This window comes from Mustelus asterias, unplaced genomic scaffold (genome assembly GCF_964213995.1).
Source record: "Mustelus asterias unplaced genomic scaffold, sMusAst1.hap1.1 HAP1_SCAFFOLD_3686, whole genome shotgun sequence".
Lineage (NCBI taxonomy): Eukaryota > Metazoa > Chordata > Chondrichthyes > Carcharhiniformes > Triakidae > Mustelus > Mustelus asterias.
Window position 1 is genome coordinate 9,676 of NW_027593631.1, and position 19,420 is coordinate 29,095.

The 19,420-nt window shown below is 52.1% G+C and overlaps 1 protein-coding gene across 5 annotated transcripts; it reads right to left on the bottom strand.

The window, feature by feature from the left end:
- Positions 1-2,503: 2,503 nt before the first annotated feature.
- On the bottom strand, positions 2,504-16,573 carry LOC144490726 (cysteinyl leukotriene receptor 1-like). 5 transcript variants are annotated; one of them, XR_013497325.1, is made up of 3 exons: positions 9,237-11,531; positions 5,143-6,480; positions 2,504-2,771 (listed from the first exon to the last, which is right to left on the bottom strand). XR_013497325.1 is itself a non-coding variant. In XM_078208437.1 (2 exons), exon 2 carries the CDS (start codon positions 6,433-6,435, stop codon positions 5,446-5,448), a length of 990 nt encoding a protein of 329 aa, XP_078064563.1. In that variant the 5' UTR covers positions 6,436-6,480; positions 16,512-16,573; the 3' UTR covers positions 2,511-5,445. The 5 variants fall into 5 exon arrangements, 4 of the variants coding, with proteins under 4 accessions (XP_078064563.1, XP_078064561.1, XP_078064562.1 ...); XM_078208437.1 differs by lacking the exon at positions 9,237-11,531 and adding an exon at positions 16,512-16,573 and having other exon boundaries at positions 2,511-6,480; XM_078208435.1 differs by lacking the exon at positions 9,237-11,531 and adding an exon at positions 16,171-16,569 and having other exon boundaries at positions 2,511-6,480.
- Between the last annotated feature and the right edge of the window lie 2,847 nt (positions 16,574-19,420).

Consider the following 19,420-nt stretch of genomic DNA (forward strand, 5'->3'; position numbering starts at 1 on the left):
AAAGCTGGGAGGGAAAGTTGTCAGAAAGTTCTGGCTGTGCATGAGCGAACGGCACACGGGCGAGACGCACTTCAGGCCCAGTCCTTTTTTTCGCAATTTCACCATGGGGTTTTCAGAAGAATGGAATTTGCTCTTTCCCACCGACAGCTCTGACCCTGAGAAGGCTTGTGTCAGAGAACAAGGAGTTACGTCTGAAATACAGAACAGATTCTCCTTCAGCTCAAACCGCTCCTGGGTACCCAGTCACTATTGAAAAATCCAGGGTGGCACAGCGGGTTAGCGCTGCTGCCTCTCAGCGCCAGGGGCCCGGCCTTCGATCCCTGGCCTTGGGTCACTGTCTGTGTGGCGTCCGCACGTTCTCCCCGTGTCTGCGTGGGTTTCCTCCGGGTGCTCCGGTTTCCTCCCACAGTCCAAAGATGTGCAGGTTAGGTGGATTGGCCATGCTAAATTGCCCCTTAGTGTTCAAAGATGTGCAGGTTAGGTGGATTGGCCATGCTAAATTGCCCCTTAGTGTCCAAAGATGTGCGGGTTAGGTGGATTGGCCATGCTAAATTGTCCCTTAGTGTTCAAAGATGTGCAGGTTAGGTGGATTGGCCATGCTAAATTGCCCCTTAGTGTCCAAAGATGTGCGGGTTACGTGGATTGGCCATGCTAAATTGCCCCTTAGTGTCCAAAGATGTGCGGGTTAGGTGGATTGGCCATGCTAAATTGTCCCTTAGTGTCCAAAGATGTGCGGGTTAGGTGGATTGGCCATGCTAAATTGCCCCTTAGTGTCCAAAGATGTGCAAGTTAGGTGGATTGGCCATGCTAAATTGTCCCTTAGTGTCCAAAGATGTGCGGGTTAGGGGGATTGGCCATGCTAAATTGTCCCTTAGTGTCCAAAGATGTGCGGTTACGGTGGATTGGCCATGCTAAATTGCCCCTTAGTGTCCAAAGATGTGCGGGTTAGGTGGATTGGCCATGCTAAATTGCCCCTTAGTGTCCAAAGATGTGCAAGTTAGGTGGATTGGCCATGCTAAATTGCCCCTTAGTGTCCAAAGATGTGTTGGTTCGGTGGATTGGCCATGCTAAATTGTCCCTTAGTGTCCAAAGATGTGCAGGTTAGGTGGATTGGCCATGCTAAATTGCCCCTTAGTGTCCAAAGATGTGCAGGTTAGATGGATTGGCCATGCTAAATTGCCCCTTAGTGTCCAAAGATGTGCAGGTTAGGTGGATTGGCCATGCTAAATTGCCCCTTAGTGTCCAAAGATGTGCCGGTTAGGTGGATTGGCCATGCTAAATTGCCCCTTAGTGTCCAAAGATGTGTAGGTTAGGGGGATTGGCCATGCTAAATTGCCCCTTAGTGTCCAAAGATGTGCGGGTTAGGGGGATTGGCCGTGCTAAATTGCCCCTTAGTGTCAGGGGGGACTAGCTGGGGTAAATGCATGGGGTTATGTGGATAGGGCCTGGGTGGGATTGTAGTCGGTCCAGGCTCGATGGGCCGAATGGCCTCTTGCTGCACTGTGGGGATTCTATGAGTATTTTACAGTGTGGGCTGCGTTTATTACCCCTCCCTCATTGCCCCTTGAACTGAGTGTCTCGCTCGGCCATTTCAGGGGGCAGTTAAGTGTCACCCACATTGCTGTGGCTCTGGGGTCACATGTCGGCCTGACCTTGATTGACGAGGGGGTGAAAGGTTATCGGAGGGTCGGCGGGGAATGTGGGGTTGAGGCTACAATCAGATCAGCCAATGATCTTGTCGAATGGTTCGAGGGGCAGAATGGCCTACTCCCACGACCGCTACCATCTAGATGGACAAGGGCAGCAGATACCTGGGAACACCCCCACCTGGAGGTTCCCCCTCTGAGTCGCTCACCATCCCGACTTGGAAATATATCGGCCGTTCCTTCACTGTCACTGGGTAAGAATGCTGGAACTCCCTCCCTAACAGCACTGTGGGTGTACCTACACCACACGGGGACTGCAGCGGGTTCGAGATGGCGGCAGCTCACCCACCACCTTCTCAAGGGGCAATTAGGGAGGGGCAGTAGATGTTGGTTTAGCCAGCGACCCACACATGAATTGAAAGCTAAATCCATCACATTGCTGTGGGTCTGGAGTCACGTGTAGGCCAGACCGGGTAAGGACGGCAGATTTCCTTCCCTAAAGGGAACCAGATGGGTTTTGGGGCAGCTTCACGGAGACTAACTTCTCAATTCCAGATTTTATGATTGGAATTTAAATTTCCCCGACTGATGGGATGGGATTTGAACCCGGGTCCCCGGAGCGTTAACCTGGGCCTCGGAACTGTTGACATTACGCTCACGTCACCTTCCGAATTTCTAAAGGTAAATGAATGCCAGCGAGGCGGCCATTAAACCGGATGCAGGTGTTCGGAACCGGACCGAATCTGCAAAGTTATTATAAAGTTAGCCTAGTCCCTGACTGGTTTAGAATTTTGGCATTAGTCTGAGGATAATGTGTTTCACTCCAGGTGTGATTCTATTGACACTGGGAAGCTTTTATCGAAACAAACTTTATTTCACAATACGGTTTAACGATAACAAATGAGTTAGTTCAATCGGTGAAAGTTATGCTAAGAAGAAAGAACAAAGAACAGTACAGCACAGGAACAGGCCCTTCGGCCCATCCAGCACAGGAACAGGCCCTTCGGCCCTCCAAGCCTGCACCAATCACGATGCCCTAACTAAACTAAAACTGTATGCACTTACGGAGTCCCTATCCTTCCATCCTCATCCTATGGGGCGGCGCGGTGGCACAGTGGGTTCGCACTGCTGCCTCACGGCGCCAGGGACCTGGATTCGATTCCCTGGCCTTGGGTCACTGCCTGTGTGGACTTGGCACGTTCTCCCCGTGTCTGCGTGGGTTTCCTCCGGGTGCTCCGGTTTCCTCCCACAGTCTGAAAGATGTGCTGGTTAGGGTGGATTGGCCGTGCTAAATTACCCCTCAGCGGGGAATCGAACCCGGCAGCTGTGCTAACCACTGATTATTCTTCTGTATTCTCAACGTGTGGGCTCCTGGAGCAGCCGTGCGGTGGCATTGGAGGCAGCTCAGAGGAGGTTCACCTGGTTGATTCTGGGGATGATGGGTTGACGTTATGAGGAGAGATGAAAGAGTTTGAGGTTTGTACTCGCTGGAGTTTAGACGGATGAGAGGGGGTCTGATAGAGGTGTGGACAATACTAAAAGGGATTGATAGACTCAATGGAGACCAAATGTTTCCCCTTGTGGGGCAATCTGGAACAAGAGGTCACGGGTATAGGTTGAGAGGCGGTAGGTTTAGAACTGAGATGAGGAGGAACTACTTCCCCACAGAGGGAGGTGAATTTGTGGAACTCGCTGCCCCAGAGCGCGGTGGAGTCTGAATCATTGAATGGGTTCAAGAAGGAGATGGATACATTTCATAGAATAGAATCACACAATCCCTACAGTGCAGGAGGAGGCCATTCAGCCCATCGAATCTACACCGACCACAATCCCACCCAGGCCCTATCCCCGTAACCCCACAAATTTACCCGACTAATCCCCTGACACTAAGGGGCAATTTAGCATGGCCAATCCACCTAACCTACACATCATTGGACACTAAGGGGCAATTTAGCATGGCCAATCCACCTAACCTGCACATCATTGGACACTAAGGGACAATTTAGCATGGCCAATCCCCCTAACCTGCGCATCTTTGGACACTAAGGGGCAATTTAGCATGGCCAATCAGCCTAACCTGCGCATCTTTGGACACTAAGGGGACAATTTAGCATGGCCAATCCCCCTAACCTGCGCATCTTTGGACACTAGGGGACAATTTAGCATGGCCAATCCCCCTAACCTGCGCATCTTTGGACACTAGGGGACAATTTAGCATGGCCAATCCACCTAACCTACACATCATTGGACACTAAGGGGCAATTTAGCATGGCCAATCCCCCTAACCTGCGCATCTTTGGACACTAGGGGACAATTTAGCATGGCCAATCAGCCTAACCTGCGCATCTTTGGACATTAAGGGGACAATTTAGCATGGCCAATCCCCCTAACCTGCGCATCTTTGGACACTAGGGGACAATTTAGCATGGCCAATCCACCTAACCTACACATCATTGGACACTAAGGGGCAATTTAGCATGGCCAATCCCCCTAACCTGCGCATCTTTGGACACTAGGGGACAATTTAGCATGGCCAATCAGCCTAACCTGCGCATCTTTGGACACTAAGGGGACAATTTAGCAAGGCCAATCCCCCTAACCTGCGCATCTTTGGACACTAGGGGACAATTTAGCATGGCCAATCCCCCTAACCTGCGCATCTTTGGACACTAGGGGACAATTTAGCATGGCCAATCCACCTAACCTACACATCATTGGACACTAAGGGGCAATTTAGCATGGCCAATCCCCCTAACCTGCGCATCTTTGGACACTAGGGGACAATTTAGCATGGCCAATCCACCTAACCTACACATCATTGGACACTAAGGGGCAATTTAGCATGGCCAATCCCCCTAACCTGCGCATCTTTGGACACTAGGGGACAATTTAGCATGGCCAATCAGCCTAACCTGCGCATCTTTGGACACTAAGGGGACAATTTAGCATGGCCAATCAGCCTAACCTGCGCATCTTTGGACACTAAGGGGCAATTTAGCATGGCCAATCCACCTAACATACACATCATTGGACACTAAGGGGCAATTTAGCATGGCCAACCCTAACCTACACATCTTTTTAAAAAATTTATTTATTAGTCACAAGCGGGCTTACATTAACACTGCAATGAAGTTACTGTGAAATTCCCCTAGTGGCCACACTCCGGTGCCTGTTCGGGTAACACTGAGGGAGAATTTAGCACGGCCCAATGCACCCTAACCAGCACGTCTTTCAGATTGTGGGAGGAAACCGGAGGAAACCCACGCAGACACAGGGAGAACGTGCAAACTCCACACAGACAGTAACCCAAGGCTGGGAATCGAACCCGGGTCCCTGGCGCTGTGAGGCAGCAGTGCTAACCCACTGTGCCACCGTGCTGCTGGGATTGAACCCGGGTCCCTGGCGCTGTGAGGCAGCAGTGCTAACCCACCGTGCCACCGTGCCGCTGGGATTGAACCCGGGTCCCTGGCGCTGTGAGGCAGCAGCGCTAACCCACCGTGCCGCTGGGATTGAACCCGGGTCCCTGGCGCTGTGAGGCAGCAGTGCTAACCCACTGTGCCACCGTGCCGCTGGGATTGAACCCGGGACCCTGGCGCTGTGAGGCAGCAGTGCTAACCCACTGTGCCACCGTGCCGCTGGGATTGAACCCGGGTCCCTGGCGCTGTGAGGCAGCAGTGCTAACCCACTGTGCCATATCAGCCCTGAGCGAAGGAGTGGACTCGATGGGGTGAATGACCTAATACTGCTCCTGTGTCTAATGAGCCACGGAATAAACACACTTCTCCAGGGCGCGGTCCGCTCAGACGGCTTGTTGTAGTGATATGGCTGAGGAATTCTCCTGGTTAGTGGAAAACTTTCTCAGCTTGAAGATTGTCGCCAGCTTGGCGTTCCTCCGGAAGTTCGCCCCAGCGAAGTAGTAGAGGAGGGGGTTGAGGCAGCTGTTGGCAGCAGCCAGGCAGACGCTGGCCACATTCAGGACGTGGATAACCGCAGTGACGGCCTGGCATTGCCGGTTGTTTACCATCAGGTGCAGGTGGACGGTACGGATTAGGTGATACGGCAGGAAGCAGAGCAGGAAGGAGGCCGTCACAAAGGCCACCAGGTAGACCGACCTGCAGTGAGCGCGGGGGCTCTTGGTCAAACCGACGGCCGTCTTCCGCAGCCGACGGACCACCCGCGCGTAGCACACCACGATGATCAGGAAGGGGAACAGGAAGCCCACCACCAGCCCCAGGTAGTTCATCCTCAGGATCTGCCCCCAGCTCATGAAGGAGGGCTGCTGGAAGCAGTGGTACTTCTCGCCCCTCCGGGTGCAGGTGACCCGCAGGAAGGGGGCGCAACTGAGACCCACCCCCATCCAGATCCCCAGCGAGGCCCACACAGCCTTCCTCACCGTCACCGTCCGCCGGGACCACATGGGGTGCAGGATGACCAGGTAGCGGGAGACGCTCAGGGCCGTCAGAAAGAAAATGCTGGAGTAGAGGTTGACGTAGAAGGCGTAAGTGGTGACGGGGCAGAGGAAGGTGGCGAGTTTCCACTCCCGCTGCGAGTAGTAGGAGATGCGGTAGGGCAGCGTCAAGTTGAAGAAGAGGTCGGAGAGAGCCAGGTTAACCATGATGACCGTACTCGCCGTCTTCCTGCGGGTCAGTCTCACAAAGACATAGAGGGCCAGAGTGTTTCCGATCAGGCCAGTGACCAGAATCAGGCTGTACACACCCGTAAAAACAGGGAACTTGAAATCGTCACTGCTGCAATTGGACGAATTGGGATTGAAGTTCAGGGAGAACATTCTGCCTACGGCGGCTCTGAGCGATCACCGGAAAACCAACCCCAACTGAAACACAAAGAACAGCCGATAAAAATCATACCGACAGGAGGCAGGGTGGCCAGTGACACACAGTGCAGTAATCTCTGATACACACACACAGAGCTGTTACAGGACTATTACAGGACACGGTGCAGTAATCTCTGATACACACACACAGAGCTGTTACAGGACTATTACAGGGCTGTTACAGGACACGGTGCAGTAATCTCTGATACACATACACAGAGCTGTTACAGGACTATTACAGGGCTGTTACAGGACACGGTGCAGTCATCTCTGATACACACACACAGGGCTGTTACAGGACTATTACAGGGCTGTTACAGGACACGGTGCAGTAATCTCTGATACACACACACAGAGCTGTTACAGGACTATTACAGGACACGGTGCAGTCATCTCTGATACACATACACAGAGCTGTTACAGGACTATTACAGGGCTGTTACAGGACACAGTGCAGTAATCTCTGATAGACACACACACACACAGGGCTGTTACAGGACTATTACAGGGCTGTTACAGGACACGGTGCAGTAATCTCTGATACACACACACACAGGGCTGTTACAGGACTATTACAGGGCTGTTACAGGACTATTACAGGGCTGTTACAGGACACGGTGCAGTAATCTCTGATACACACACACACAGAGCTGTTACAGGACTATTACAGGGCTGTTACAGGACACGGTGCAGTAATCTCTGATACACACACACACAGAGCTGTTACAGGACTATTACAGGGCTGTTACAGGACACAGTGCAGTAATCTCTGATAGACACACACACACACAGAGCTGTTACAGGACTATTACAGGGCTGTTACAGGACACAGTGCAGTAATCTCTGATAGACACACACACACACAGGGCTGTTACAGGACTATTACAGGGCTGTTACAGGACATGGTGCAGTAATCTCTGATACACACAGGGCTGTTACAGGACTATTACAGGACACGGTGCAGTAATCTCTGATACACACACACACACACAGGGCTGTTACAGGACTATTACAGGGCTGTTACAGGACACAGTGCAGTAATCTCTGATACACAGCTATTACAGGACTAATACAGGGCTGTTACAGGACACAGCGCAGTAATCTCTGATACACTCACATACGCAGCTGCTACAGGACTATTAAAGGGCTGTTACAGGACATGGTGCAGTAATCTCTGATACACACAGGGCTGTTACAGGACTATTGCATGACATGGTGCTCACACACCATGATGGCGGCAGTGCTAACCACTGTGCCACCGTGTCCACCCTCAACCTTCTCTGCTCTGGAGAAAACCATCCAAGTCTATCCAGTCTCTCATTGTAGCTCAAATTCTCCACCCCAGGCAGCATCCTGGTGAATCCCCTCTGTTCCCCCTCTCATGCTATCACATCCTTCCTGTGGTGAGGTGACCAGAACTGGACACAGCACTCCAGCTGTGGCCTCACTAATGCTTTGTACAACTCCCAACATTACCGCCTTGCTCCCAGGCTTTATATATATGGGCGGAGCTGTGGGTTAGCGCTGCTGCCTCACAGCGTCGGGGACCCGGGTTCGATTCCTGGCCTCGGGTCACTGTCTGTGCGGAGTCTGCACGTTCTCCCCGTGTCTGCGTGGGTTTCCTCCGGGTGCTCCGGTTTCCTCCCACAGTCTGAAAGACGTGCTGGTTAGGGTGCATTGGGCCGTGCTAAATTCTCCCTCAGTGTTACCCGAACAGGCGCCGGAGTGTGGCGACTAGGGGACTTTCAGAGTAACTTCATTGCAGTGTTAATGTAAGCCTTACTTGGGACACTGATAAATAAGCCTTGACAAAAAGAACTCCACAACTGATAAAAGTGTCCCATATGCCTTCCGAACAACCCTATTCACCTGCTCTGCTGCCTTCCAGCTGTGAATAATTACCCCAAGATCCCTCTGAGTTTCCCAGCGTCCTGCCATTCATTAAATGCTCCCTCATCCTGTTGCTTCCTCCATGCACTTTCTGACATTTATCCGACTTCTTTTAAATGCTGAATAATTTTTTAATTTCAGTTTTTTGCCATTGCCTGAAGATTCCCCCCAGGCTGACGGACGAAAGCATTGCCCCGACATTCCAATGGCGGGAGCGTCTCCCAGCAGGGCGAACAATGCCCCACCACGGTTTTTTAACAGAGAGCGATGCTGGTTTGAACGGGGAGAGCTAGGTGGTCATAGAGCCATAGAGGTTTACAGCACGGAAACAGGCCCTTCGGCCCAACTTGTCCATGCCGCACCCCCTTTTTTTTAAACCCCTAAACTAATCCCAATTGCCCGCGTTTGCCCCATATCCCTCTATACCCATCGTACCCATGGAACTGTCTAAATGCTTTTTAAAAGATAAAATTGTACCCGCCTCTACTACTGCCTCTGGCAGCTCGTTCCAGACACTCACCACCCTCTGTGTGAAAACAATTGCCCCTCTGGACACTTTTGTATCTCTCCCCTCTCACCTTAAACCTATGCCCTCTAGTTTTAGACTCCCCTACCTTTGGGAAAAGATATTGACTATCTAGCTGATCTGTGCCCCTCATTATTTTATAGACCTCTATAAGATCACCCCTCAGCCTCCTACGCTCCAGGGAAAAAAGTCCCAGTCTATCCAGCCTCTCCCTATAACTCAATCCATCAAGTCCCGGTAGCATCCTAGTAAATCTTTTCTGCACTCTTTCTAGTTTAATAATATCCTTTCGATAATAGGGTGACCAGAACTGCACACAGTATTCCAAGTGTGGCCTTACCGATGTCTTGTACAACTTCAACAAGACGTCCCAACTCCTGTATTCGATGTTCTGACCAATGAAAGCAAGCTGGTATCTTACCCTAGGAGGATTGGAGATGTTTGCTGCACTGGTCGGATCCAGTTTGAACGGTGGGTCCACACTGAGTCCACTCAGTATCCGCGGCACAAGGTTTACTGCACCGTCTGCAGTTGGCCAGCGTGAGAGAAAGGGAACTTTTGACTGGCAGGGAACAGGAAGTGTTGTGTGTGTGTGTGTTAGCGAGATAGAGAAAGAACTCAGTTGCAACACCATCTGATAATATCGATGTTAGAGTGGTGAGGTAGATGAGTTTAAACTATAGAATCTCCACAGTTCAGAAGGAGGCCATTCAGCCCATCGAGTCTGCATCAACTCTTTGAAAGAGCATTTTACCTGCCTATCCCCGTAACCCCACACATTTAGCACGGCCAATCCACCTAACCTACACATCTCTGGACACTAAGGAGCAATTTAGCATGGCCAATCCACCTAACCTACACATCTCTGGACACTAAGGGGCAATTTAGCATGGCCAATCCACCTAACCTACACATCTCTGGACACTAAGGGGCAATTTAGCATGGCCAATCCACCTAACCTGCACATCTTTGGACACTAAGGGACAATTTAGCATGGCCAATCCACCTAACCCGCACATCTCTGGACACTAAGGGGCAATTTAGCATGGCCAATCCACCTAACCTGCACATCTCTGGACACTAAGGGGCAATTTAGCATGGCCAATCCCCCTAACCTGCACATCTTTGGACACTAAGGGGCAATTTAGCATGGCCAATCCCCCTAACCTGCACATCTTTGGACACTAAGGGGCAATTTAGCATGGCCAATCCACCTAACCTGTGCATCTTTGGACACTAAGGGGCAATTTAGCATGGCGAATCCACCTAACCCGCACATCTTTGGAGTGTGGGAGGAAACCGGAGCACCCGGAGGAAACCCATATGGACAAGGGGGGAGAACGTGCAGACTCCGCACAGAGAGTGACCCAAGGCTGGAATTGAACCCGGGTCTCTGGCGCTGTGAGGCAGCAGCGCTAACCCACTGTGCCACTCTGATCTCATGGTGCATCACTCTGAGGACCTTAACACTTGTCCTCAAAGTATTGTGGAAGAGATCAAACATCCCCGCTGACTGATTGCAGTCGCTGTCCTGTTACGACCCGACCCTTCACCTATCTCACTGTGAGAGGGTCAGCAGGTCACAGGGAGGGCCTTATCCAGCGATCTCAGAATCGGAGACCCCCTGCCCCATCCTCAGTGACTGCCTCCGAAGGGGGTACACTGCTGTCCGTCCTTCTTCCCACACACTGACAGGCAAGACAGCCAACTCCACTGACCCCCGATCAGCAAGTTCCTGGCCGACACGCCAACAATTCCAACCAACTCCACAATCACAGAATCCTACAGTGCAGAAGAGGCCCTTCAGCTCACATGAGACGCAAAAACTCAGTCTGCAGGTGCAGCAGGTGATCAAAAAGGCAAATGGAATGTTGGCCTTTATCGCGAAGGGGATGGAGTATAAAAGCAGGGAGGTCTTGCTGCAACTGTACAAGGTACTGGTGAGGCCGCAACTGGAGTACTGTGTACAATTTTGGTCCCCTTATTTGCGGAAGGATATATTGGCCTTGGAGGGAGTGCAGAGAAGGTTCACCAGGTTGATACCGAGGAGAGATTGAGTAGACTGGGCCTGTACTCGTTGGGAGTTTAGAAGGCTGAGGGGGGATCTTATAGAGACCTATAAGATAATAAAGGGGCTAGACAGGGTAGAGGCAGAGAGATTCTTTCCACTTAGAAAGGAAACAAGAACTAGAGGACACAGCCTCAAAATAAGGGGGAGTCAGTTTAGGACAGAGTTGAGGGGGAACTTCTTCTCTCAAAGGGTAGTGAATCTCTGGAATTCTCTGCCCATTGAAGCAGTGGAGGCTACCTCATTAAATATGTTTAAGTCACAGGTAGATAGATTTCTGATCAATAAGGGAATTAAGGGTTATGGGGAGCGGGCGGGTAAATGGAACTAAACCACTATCAGATCAGCCATGATCTTAATGGATGGCGGGGCAGGCTCGAGGGGCTAGATAACAAAGAACAATACAGCACAGGAACAGGCCCTTCGGCCCTCCAAGCCCGCGCCACTCCCTGGTCCAAACTAGACCATTCTTTTGTATCCCTCCATTCCCACTCCGTTCATGTGGCTATCTAGATAAGTCTTAAACATTCCCAGTGTGTCCGCCTCCACCACCCTGCCCGGCAGCGCATTCCAGGCCCCCACCACCCTCTGCGTAAAATACGTCCTTCTGATATCCGTGTTAAACCTCCCCCCCTTCACCTTGAACCTATGACCCCTCGTGAACGTCACCACCGACCTGGGAAAAAGCTTCCCACCGTTCACCCTATCTATGCCTTTCATAATTTTATACACCTCTATTAGGTCACCCCTCATCCTCCGTCTTTCCAGTGAAGACAACCCCAGTTTACCCAATCTCTCCTCATAACTAAGCCCTTCCATATCAGGCAACATCCTGGTAAACCTTCTCTGCACTCTCTCTAAAGCCTCCACGTCCTTCTGGTAGTGTGGCGACCAGAACTGGGCGCAGTATTCCAAATGTGGCCGAACCAACGTTCTATACAACTGCAACATCAGACCCCAACTTTTATACTCTATGCCCCGTCCTATAAAGGCAAGCATGCCATATGCCTTATTCACCACCTTCTCCACCTGTGACGTCACCTTCAAGGATCTGTGGACTTGCACACCCAGGTCCCTCTGCGTATCTACACCCTTTATGGTTCTGCCATTTATCATATAGCTCTTAATGTCAACATTAAGAGCATTCAAATGGTTATTGGATAAACATATGGATGATATTGGAATAGTGTAGATTAGAGGGGCTTTAGATTGGTTCCACTGGTCGGCGCAACATCGAGGGCCGAAGGGCCTGTACTGCGCTGTAATGTTCTATGTTCCCCCCTACGTTAGTTCTACCAAAATGCATCACTTCGCATTTATCTGGATTGAGCTCCATCTGCCATTTCTTTGCCCAAATTTCCAGCCTATCTATATCCTTCTGTAGCCTCTGACAATGTTCCTCACTATCTGCAAGTCCTGCCATTTTCGTGTCGTCCGCAAACTTACTGATCACCCGTTACACCTTCTTCCAGATCGTTTATATAAATCACAAACAGCAGAGGTCCCAATACAGAGCCCTGCGGAACACCAGGTGTTGTTAAACTTCTTACTGTGTTTACCCCAGTCCAACGCCGGCATCTCCACATCATGAACACCACTAGTCACAGGCATCCAGCCGGAAAAAGACCCTTCCACTACCACCCTCTGTCTTCTGTGACCAAGCCAGTTCTCCAGCCATCTAGCCACCTCCCCCTTTAGCCCATGAGATCCAACCTTTTGCACCAACCTACCATGAGGGACTTTGTCAAATGTTTTACTAAAGTCCATATAGATGGCCTACTCCTGCTCCTATTTCTTATGTTCTTATGTCTGCACTGACGCACGAAATGCCTTGACCTGTTTATCTAATCCCATTTACCAGCACTTGGCCCGTAGCCCTGAATGTTGTGATGCGTCAAGTACTCATCCAGATACTTGTTAAAGGATGTGAGGGATCCCGCCTCCACCACCCTCCCAGGCAGCGCATTCCAGACCCTCACCACCCTCTGGGTAAAAAGGTTTTCCTCACATCCCCCCTAAACCTCCCTCCCCTCCCTTTTAACTTGTGTCCCCTCGTGACTGACCCTTCAACTCAGGGGAACAGCTGCTCCCTATCCACCCTGTCCCTCATAATCTTGAACACCTCAATCAGGTCGCCCCTCAGTCTTCTCTGCTCCAGAGAGAAAACAACCCAAGCCTATCCAACCTCCCTTCATAACTTCAATGTTCCATCCCAGGCAACAGGGGAGGTGACGGCCTAGTGGGATTATCGCCAGACGATTAATCCAGAAACTCAGCTCATGTTCTGGGGGACCCGGATTCGAATCCCGCCACGGCAGATGGTGGAATTTGAATTCAATAAAAAATATCTGGAATTAAGAATCTGATGACCCATTGTCGATTGTCGGAAAAACCCATCTGGTTCCTTTAGGGAAGGAAATCTGCCGTCCTTACCTGGTCTGGCCTACATGTGACTCCAGAGCCACAGAAATGTGGTTGACTCTTAACTGCCCTCCAAGGGTAACTAGGGATGGGCAATAAATGCTGGCCCAGCCCAGTGACGCCCATGTCCCAGGAATGAATAAAAAACCCCATCCTGGTGAATCTCCTCTGCACCCCTTCCAGTGCATTCACGTCCTTCCTATAACCAGAACTGCACACCTTCCAGCCGAAACACCAGGTCCGAGAGATCACACGGCGAGGATCCAGAAACTCAGGAACTTTCCTAGGCGGGTTGCCTAGTCTCTCGCCAACGGCAGGTACATGGAGTTAGGCCACAAGTCAGCAAAAGTCTTATTGAAACTATAGTTACAACTAGACAAGGCGTTGGTGAGGCCGCACCTGGAGTATTGTGTACAGTTTGGGTCCCCGTATTTGGGGAAAGATGCAGTGACATTGGAGGCAGTTCAGAGGAGGTTCACTAGATTGATTCCAGAGATGAGGGGTTTGTCGGATGAAGAGAGATTGAACAGTTTAGGCCGATACTCTCTGGAATTTAGAAGAATGAGGGGAGATCAAATTGAGGTCTACAAGATGGACTGAATTGAGGAGGAACTTCTTCACACAAAGGGTTGTGAATCTGTGGAATTCCCTGCCCAGTTGAGGCTACCTCATTGAATGTTTTTAAGGCAAGGATAGATAAGATTTTTGAAGAGTTAAGGAATTAAGGGTTATGGTGAGTGGGCGGGTAAGTGGAGCTGAGTCCACAAAAAGATCAGCCATGATCTTATTTGAATGGCGGCGCAGGCTCGAGGGGCCGAATGGCCCACTCCTAGTTCTTATGATGAAAGGTTATGGATAAAGTAGACGTGGAGCGGATGCTTCCTCTTGTGGGACATTCTAGGGCGAGAGGTCACAGTCTGAGGATAAGAGGCAGCAAATTTAAAACAGAGTTGGAGGAGAAACTACTTCTCCCAAAGGGTTGTGAATCTGTGGAATTCGCTGCCCCAAAGTGCGGTGGATGCTGGGACAGTGAGTAAATTTAAGGAGGAGTTAGACTGATATTTAATTGGGAATGGGGATTGAAGGGTTACGGGGAGAAGGCAGGAGAATGGGGATGAGGAACATATCAGCCATGATCGAATGGCGGAGCGGACTCGATGGGCTGAATGGCCTAATTCTGCTTACGAACGGCAGGGCAGGCCTAAGGGGTCGAATTCCGAAGGAAGGATGTGCTGGCCTTGGAAAGGGTCCAGAGGTTCACAAGAATGATCCCTGGAATGAAGAGCTTGTCGTATGAGGAACGGGTTGAGGACTCTGGGTCTGTACTCGTTGGAGTTTAGAAGGATGAGGGGGGGGATCTTATTGAAACTTACAGGATACTGTGAGGCCTGGATAGAGTGGACGTGGAGAGGATGTTTCCACTAGTAGGAAAAACTAGAACCAGGGGGTACAACCTCAGGCTAAAGGGATGATCCTTTAAAACAGAGATGAGGAGGAATTTCTTCAGCCAGAGGAGTGGTGAATCTGTGGAACTCTTTGCCGCAGAAGGCTGTGGAGGCCGGGTCATTGAGTGTCTTTAAGACAGAGATAGATAGGTTCTTGATTAATAAGGGGATCAGGGGTTATGGGGAAAAAGCAGCAGAATGGGGATGAGAAAAATATCAGCCATGATTGAATGGCGGAGCAGACTCGATGGGCCGAGTGGCCCCATTCTGCTCCTATCTCTCATGGAATAGCCTCCTCCTGATCCTGTGACATCCCAGAAATAGCTGCAGAAGGGGAAATGGAAGGGGGAGAGGAACTCGGAACTGTTACAATCACCGGGGAGGTGGCACTGAGCAGGTTGCTGGGTCTCTCGGTCCAGGAAGACTTCGCCTGAAGGTCCTGAAAGCAGCAGCGGGTGAGATAGTTGCTGCACCGGCTTTAATTTTCCAACATTCACCAGATTCCAGAAGGTTCTATTCAATTGGGGGATTGCGAATCTAACTCCTTTACTCAAAAAGGGAGTAAGCGGGAAACCACAGGCGTTAGTCTGGCCTCTGTCACAGGAAAAATGTTAGAAGCCGTTATTAAAGATGTGCCAACCGCTGTGCAGACGAGGCCCTGTCTAGCTCACCCCTGGCCCAGACTAAGCCCTGTCTAGCTCACCCCTGGCCCAGACTAAGCCCTGTCTAGCTCACCCCTGGCCCAGACTAAGCCCTGTCTAGCTCACCCCTGGCCCAGACTAAGCCCTGTCTAGCTCACCCCTGGCCCAGACTAAGCCCTGCTAGCTCACCCCTTGCCCAGACTAAGCCCTGTCTAGCTCACCCCTGGCCCAGACGAAATGATGTCTAGCTCACCCCTGCCCAGACGAGGCCCTGTCTATCTCACCTCTTGCCCAGACGATGCTCTATCTCACCCCTTGCCCAGCCGAGGCCCTGTCTATCTCCCCCTTGCCCAGACGATGTTCTGCCCCATCTCCCCCCTTGCCCAGTCGAGGCCCTGTCTATCTCCCCCTTGCCCAGACGATGTTCTGCCCCATCTCCCCCCTGCCCAGACGATGCCCTCTCTATCTCCCCCCTTGCCCACACGATGCCCTCTCTATCTCCCCCCTTGCCCACACGATGTTCTGCCCCATCTCCCCCCTTGCCCAGACGATGCCCTCTCTATCTCCCCCCTTGCCCACACGATGTTCTGCCCCATCTCCCCCCATGCCCAGTCGAGGCCCTGTCTATCTCCCCCTTGCCCAGACTATGTTCTGCCCCATCTCCCCCCCATGCCCCATCTTCCCCCCTGTCCAGCTCACCCCTCGTGTTCCCGCGCAGTTGCGAATCGGAGAGGGTGTCGCCGGTACAGAACCGGGAAGAATCGTTAACCAATGGAGTGAGATTGTGCAACTGGGTGTCAGATACAGTATTTTATTATCTCCAACGCTGGGGGAAAGTCAGGGCGAGGTCAGGGCTTTGCGGCGAGCGGGTGTGAAGAGAATATTCTATATTGACAACATGTTGCACCTTCCTGGACAGAACCAGCCGCGCCGAGATTCCTTAACTTAACAAAACAAAGTGGTAAACACGCGAGAGGAACATCCTCGCTGAAGGGGAAGTGGGGGGGGGGGGGGGGGGGGGGGGATTAAAAAAAGTCTACATCCTCTGGAGCATCCAGGTCCCTGTACTCCACAATGTTCCTGGGGTCACCACGCAGCATTCTGCAAGAGAGCAGAGGCAGGATATGAAGCATTTCTGTAGCAGCAGCAGCAGCAGCCCCCGCCTGTTCCTCGCCCCACCCACCCACCCCCCCCCCCCCAACCTCCGGCCACCCTTCAGTCACTGCCACAGACTAACGGCCCTGGAACCACAACCCAGCCTCAGCAACTCTCTCCCCTTCCACCCCCCGCCCCGGGGGTGCCTACTACACCCAGGCAGGTACCCCGCGGACAGGCGGGGAAGAGGAGGAGGGCGCGGGGGGGGGGGGGGGAACTCTGCCCCAAGTGGGACACAATAGCCTCCCCTTTTGGTATCTCCCCCCCCACCCACCCGCGCCAGGGACCCGGGTTCGATTCCCGGCTTGGGTCACTGTCTGTGCGGAGTCTGCACATTCTCCCCGTGTCCGCGTGGGTTTCCACCGGGTGCTCCGGTTTCTTTCCCCCCCTCCCAAACAGTCCGAGAGACAAAGGACAAGGAAAAATTACAGCACAGGAGCAGGCCCTTCGGCCCTCCAAGCCTGCACCCACCATGCTACCCCACTGAACTAAAACCCCCTACCCTTCCGGGGACCATATCCCTCTATTCCCATCCTATTCATGTACTTGTCCAGACGCCCCTTAAAACTCACTACCGTATCCGCTTCCACTCCCTCCCCCGGCAGCGAGTTCCAGGCACCCACCACCCTCTGAGTAAAAAACTTGCCTCGTACATCTCCTTTAAACCTGTGCCCCCTAGTAATTGACTCTTCCACCCTGGGGAAAAAGCTTCTGACTATCCACTGATGTTCTCCCAGTGTCCACATGGGGGTTTCCTCCGGGTGCTCCGGTTTCCTCCCACAGTCCGAAAGGCGTGCTGGTTAGGGTGCATTGGGCCGTGCTAAATTCTCCCTCAGTGTTACCCGAACAGGTGCCGGAGTGTGGGCGACTAGGGGATTTTCACAGTAACTTCATTGCAGTGTTAATGTCAGCCTTACTTGTGACACTGATAAATAAAAAACTTTAGCCAAACTTTAAACCAAAACAGACAGAGAGCAATAATGGCTACTTCACTCGGACGGGCCTGCGTCCAACTCCAGCACCCACCCACACTCCCACCTCCTTCCCTGGACGGTGAGGTGCTCCCGGTGCGCCCCTCTGGTGTGAGTGCGAGATGGCTCAGGGCCTGGGGGTCAGGGTCAGACGCACAGCGCTGAGACAGCAGCGAACCCAACACTGTACAAGACCCTGGTCAGACCCCACTTGGAGTACTGTGCTCAGTTCTGGTCGCCTCATTACAGGAAGGGTGTGGAAAAGATTGAAAGGGTGCAGAGGAGGTTTACAAGGATGTTGCCTGGATTGAGTGGCATGCCTTATGAGGATAGGCTGAGGGAGCTCGGTCTTTTCTCCTTGGAGAGACGTAGGATGAGAGGAGACCTAATAGAGGTGTGTAAGATGTTGAGAGGCATAGATCGGGTGGACTCTCAGAGGCTTTTTCCAGGGTGGAAATGGCTGCTACGAGAGGACACAGGTTTAAGGTGCTGGGGGGTAGGTACAGGGGAAATGTTAGGGGTAAGTTTTTCACACAGAGGGTGGTGGGTGAGTGGAATCGGCTGCCGTCAGTGGTGGTGGAGGCAAACTCAATAGGGCCTTTTAAGAGAGTCCTGGATGAGTACATGGAGCTTAATAGGATGGAGAGTTATAGGTCGGCCTAGAAGGTAGGGATATGTTCGGCACAACTTGTGGGGCCGAAGGGCCTGTTTTGTGCTGTAGTTTTTCTCTGTTACTAACACATTGTGACCTGCGCTTGTGCAATGCTCTCAAAACAAGCTCTGGACTTATCTCTCACTTCTCTCCAGATCACAATCGCAGCTTGGTTTATTTTCTTCAAGTTCACTGCACAGCACAAAAACATCCTGGAAGCTTTTGCAAACCCGGGGCTTTGCTCTTTTGCAGTTGAGAATTGGGCCGGTGAAAGTTAGAAAGTTAAAGGGGCGTCGACGCTGGGTCGAGGACCTCGATTACTCGCTGGGAGTGGAGGGAGGGCCCTGCGGACACAGGCTCCGAGGAGTTGTGCCGATGGGGGTTTACAATTCGTCACCAGTTATCTGTCATCACCTCAGGAATCACAGATTATATACGGCACCGAAACGGCCATTCAGCCCACTGTGTCTGTGCTGGCCCCCTGATGGAACCAATCACCGAGTGACTCTAGCTCCCCCCTCACCCGCCCCACCCCTGCAAATGTTTCCCATTCAGACTAAGATCCAATCCCAGTCTGAAAAGCTCCACTGTTCTTGGTTTAGAGGCAGGAGAGAGAGAGAGAGAGTGAGAGACACGGGAGGGAGAGAGAGAGAGAGAGAGAGAGACACGGGGAGGGAGAGAGAGAGAGAGAGAGAGACAGGGGGAGGGAGAGAGAGAGAGAGAGACAGAGACACGGGGAGGGAGAGAGAGAGAGACAGAGACACGGGGAGGGAGAGAGAAAGAGAGAGAGACACGGGGAGGGAGAGAGAGAGAGAGACACGGGGAGGGAGAGAGAGAGAGAGACACGGGGAGGGAGAGAGAGAGAGAGACACGGGGAGGGAGAGAGAGAGAGACACGGGGAGGGAGAGAGAGAGAGAGAGACACGGGGAGGGAGAGAGAGAGACACGGGGAGGGAGAGAGAGAGACACGGGGAGGGAGAGAGAGAGACACGGGGAGGGAGAGATGGAGAGAGAGACACGGGGAGGGAGAGAGTGAGAGACACGGGGAGGGAGAGAGAGAGAGAGAGAGACACGGGGAGGGGGAGAGAGAGAGAGAGACACGGGGAGGGAGAGAAAGAGAGAGAGACACGGGGAGGGAGAGAGAGAGAGAGACACGGGGAGGGAGAGAGAGA

Excerpts from the sequence above, each read along its gene's own strand:
- LOC144490726 (XM_078208437.1), bottom strand. The coding sequence starts at position 6,435 with ATGTTCTCCCTGAACTTCAATCCCAATTCGTCCAATTGCAGCAGTGAC.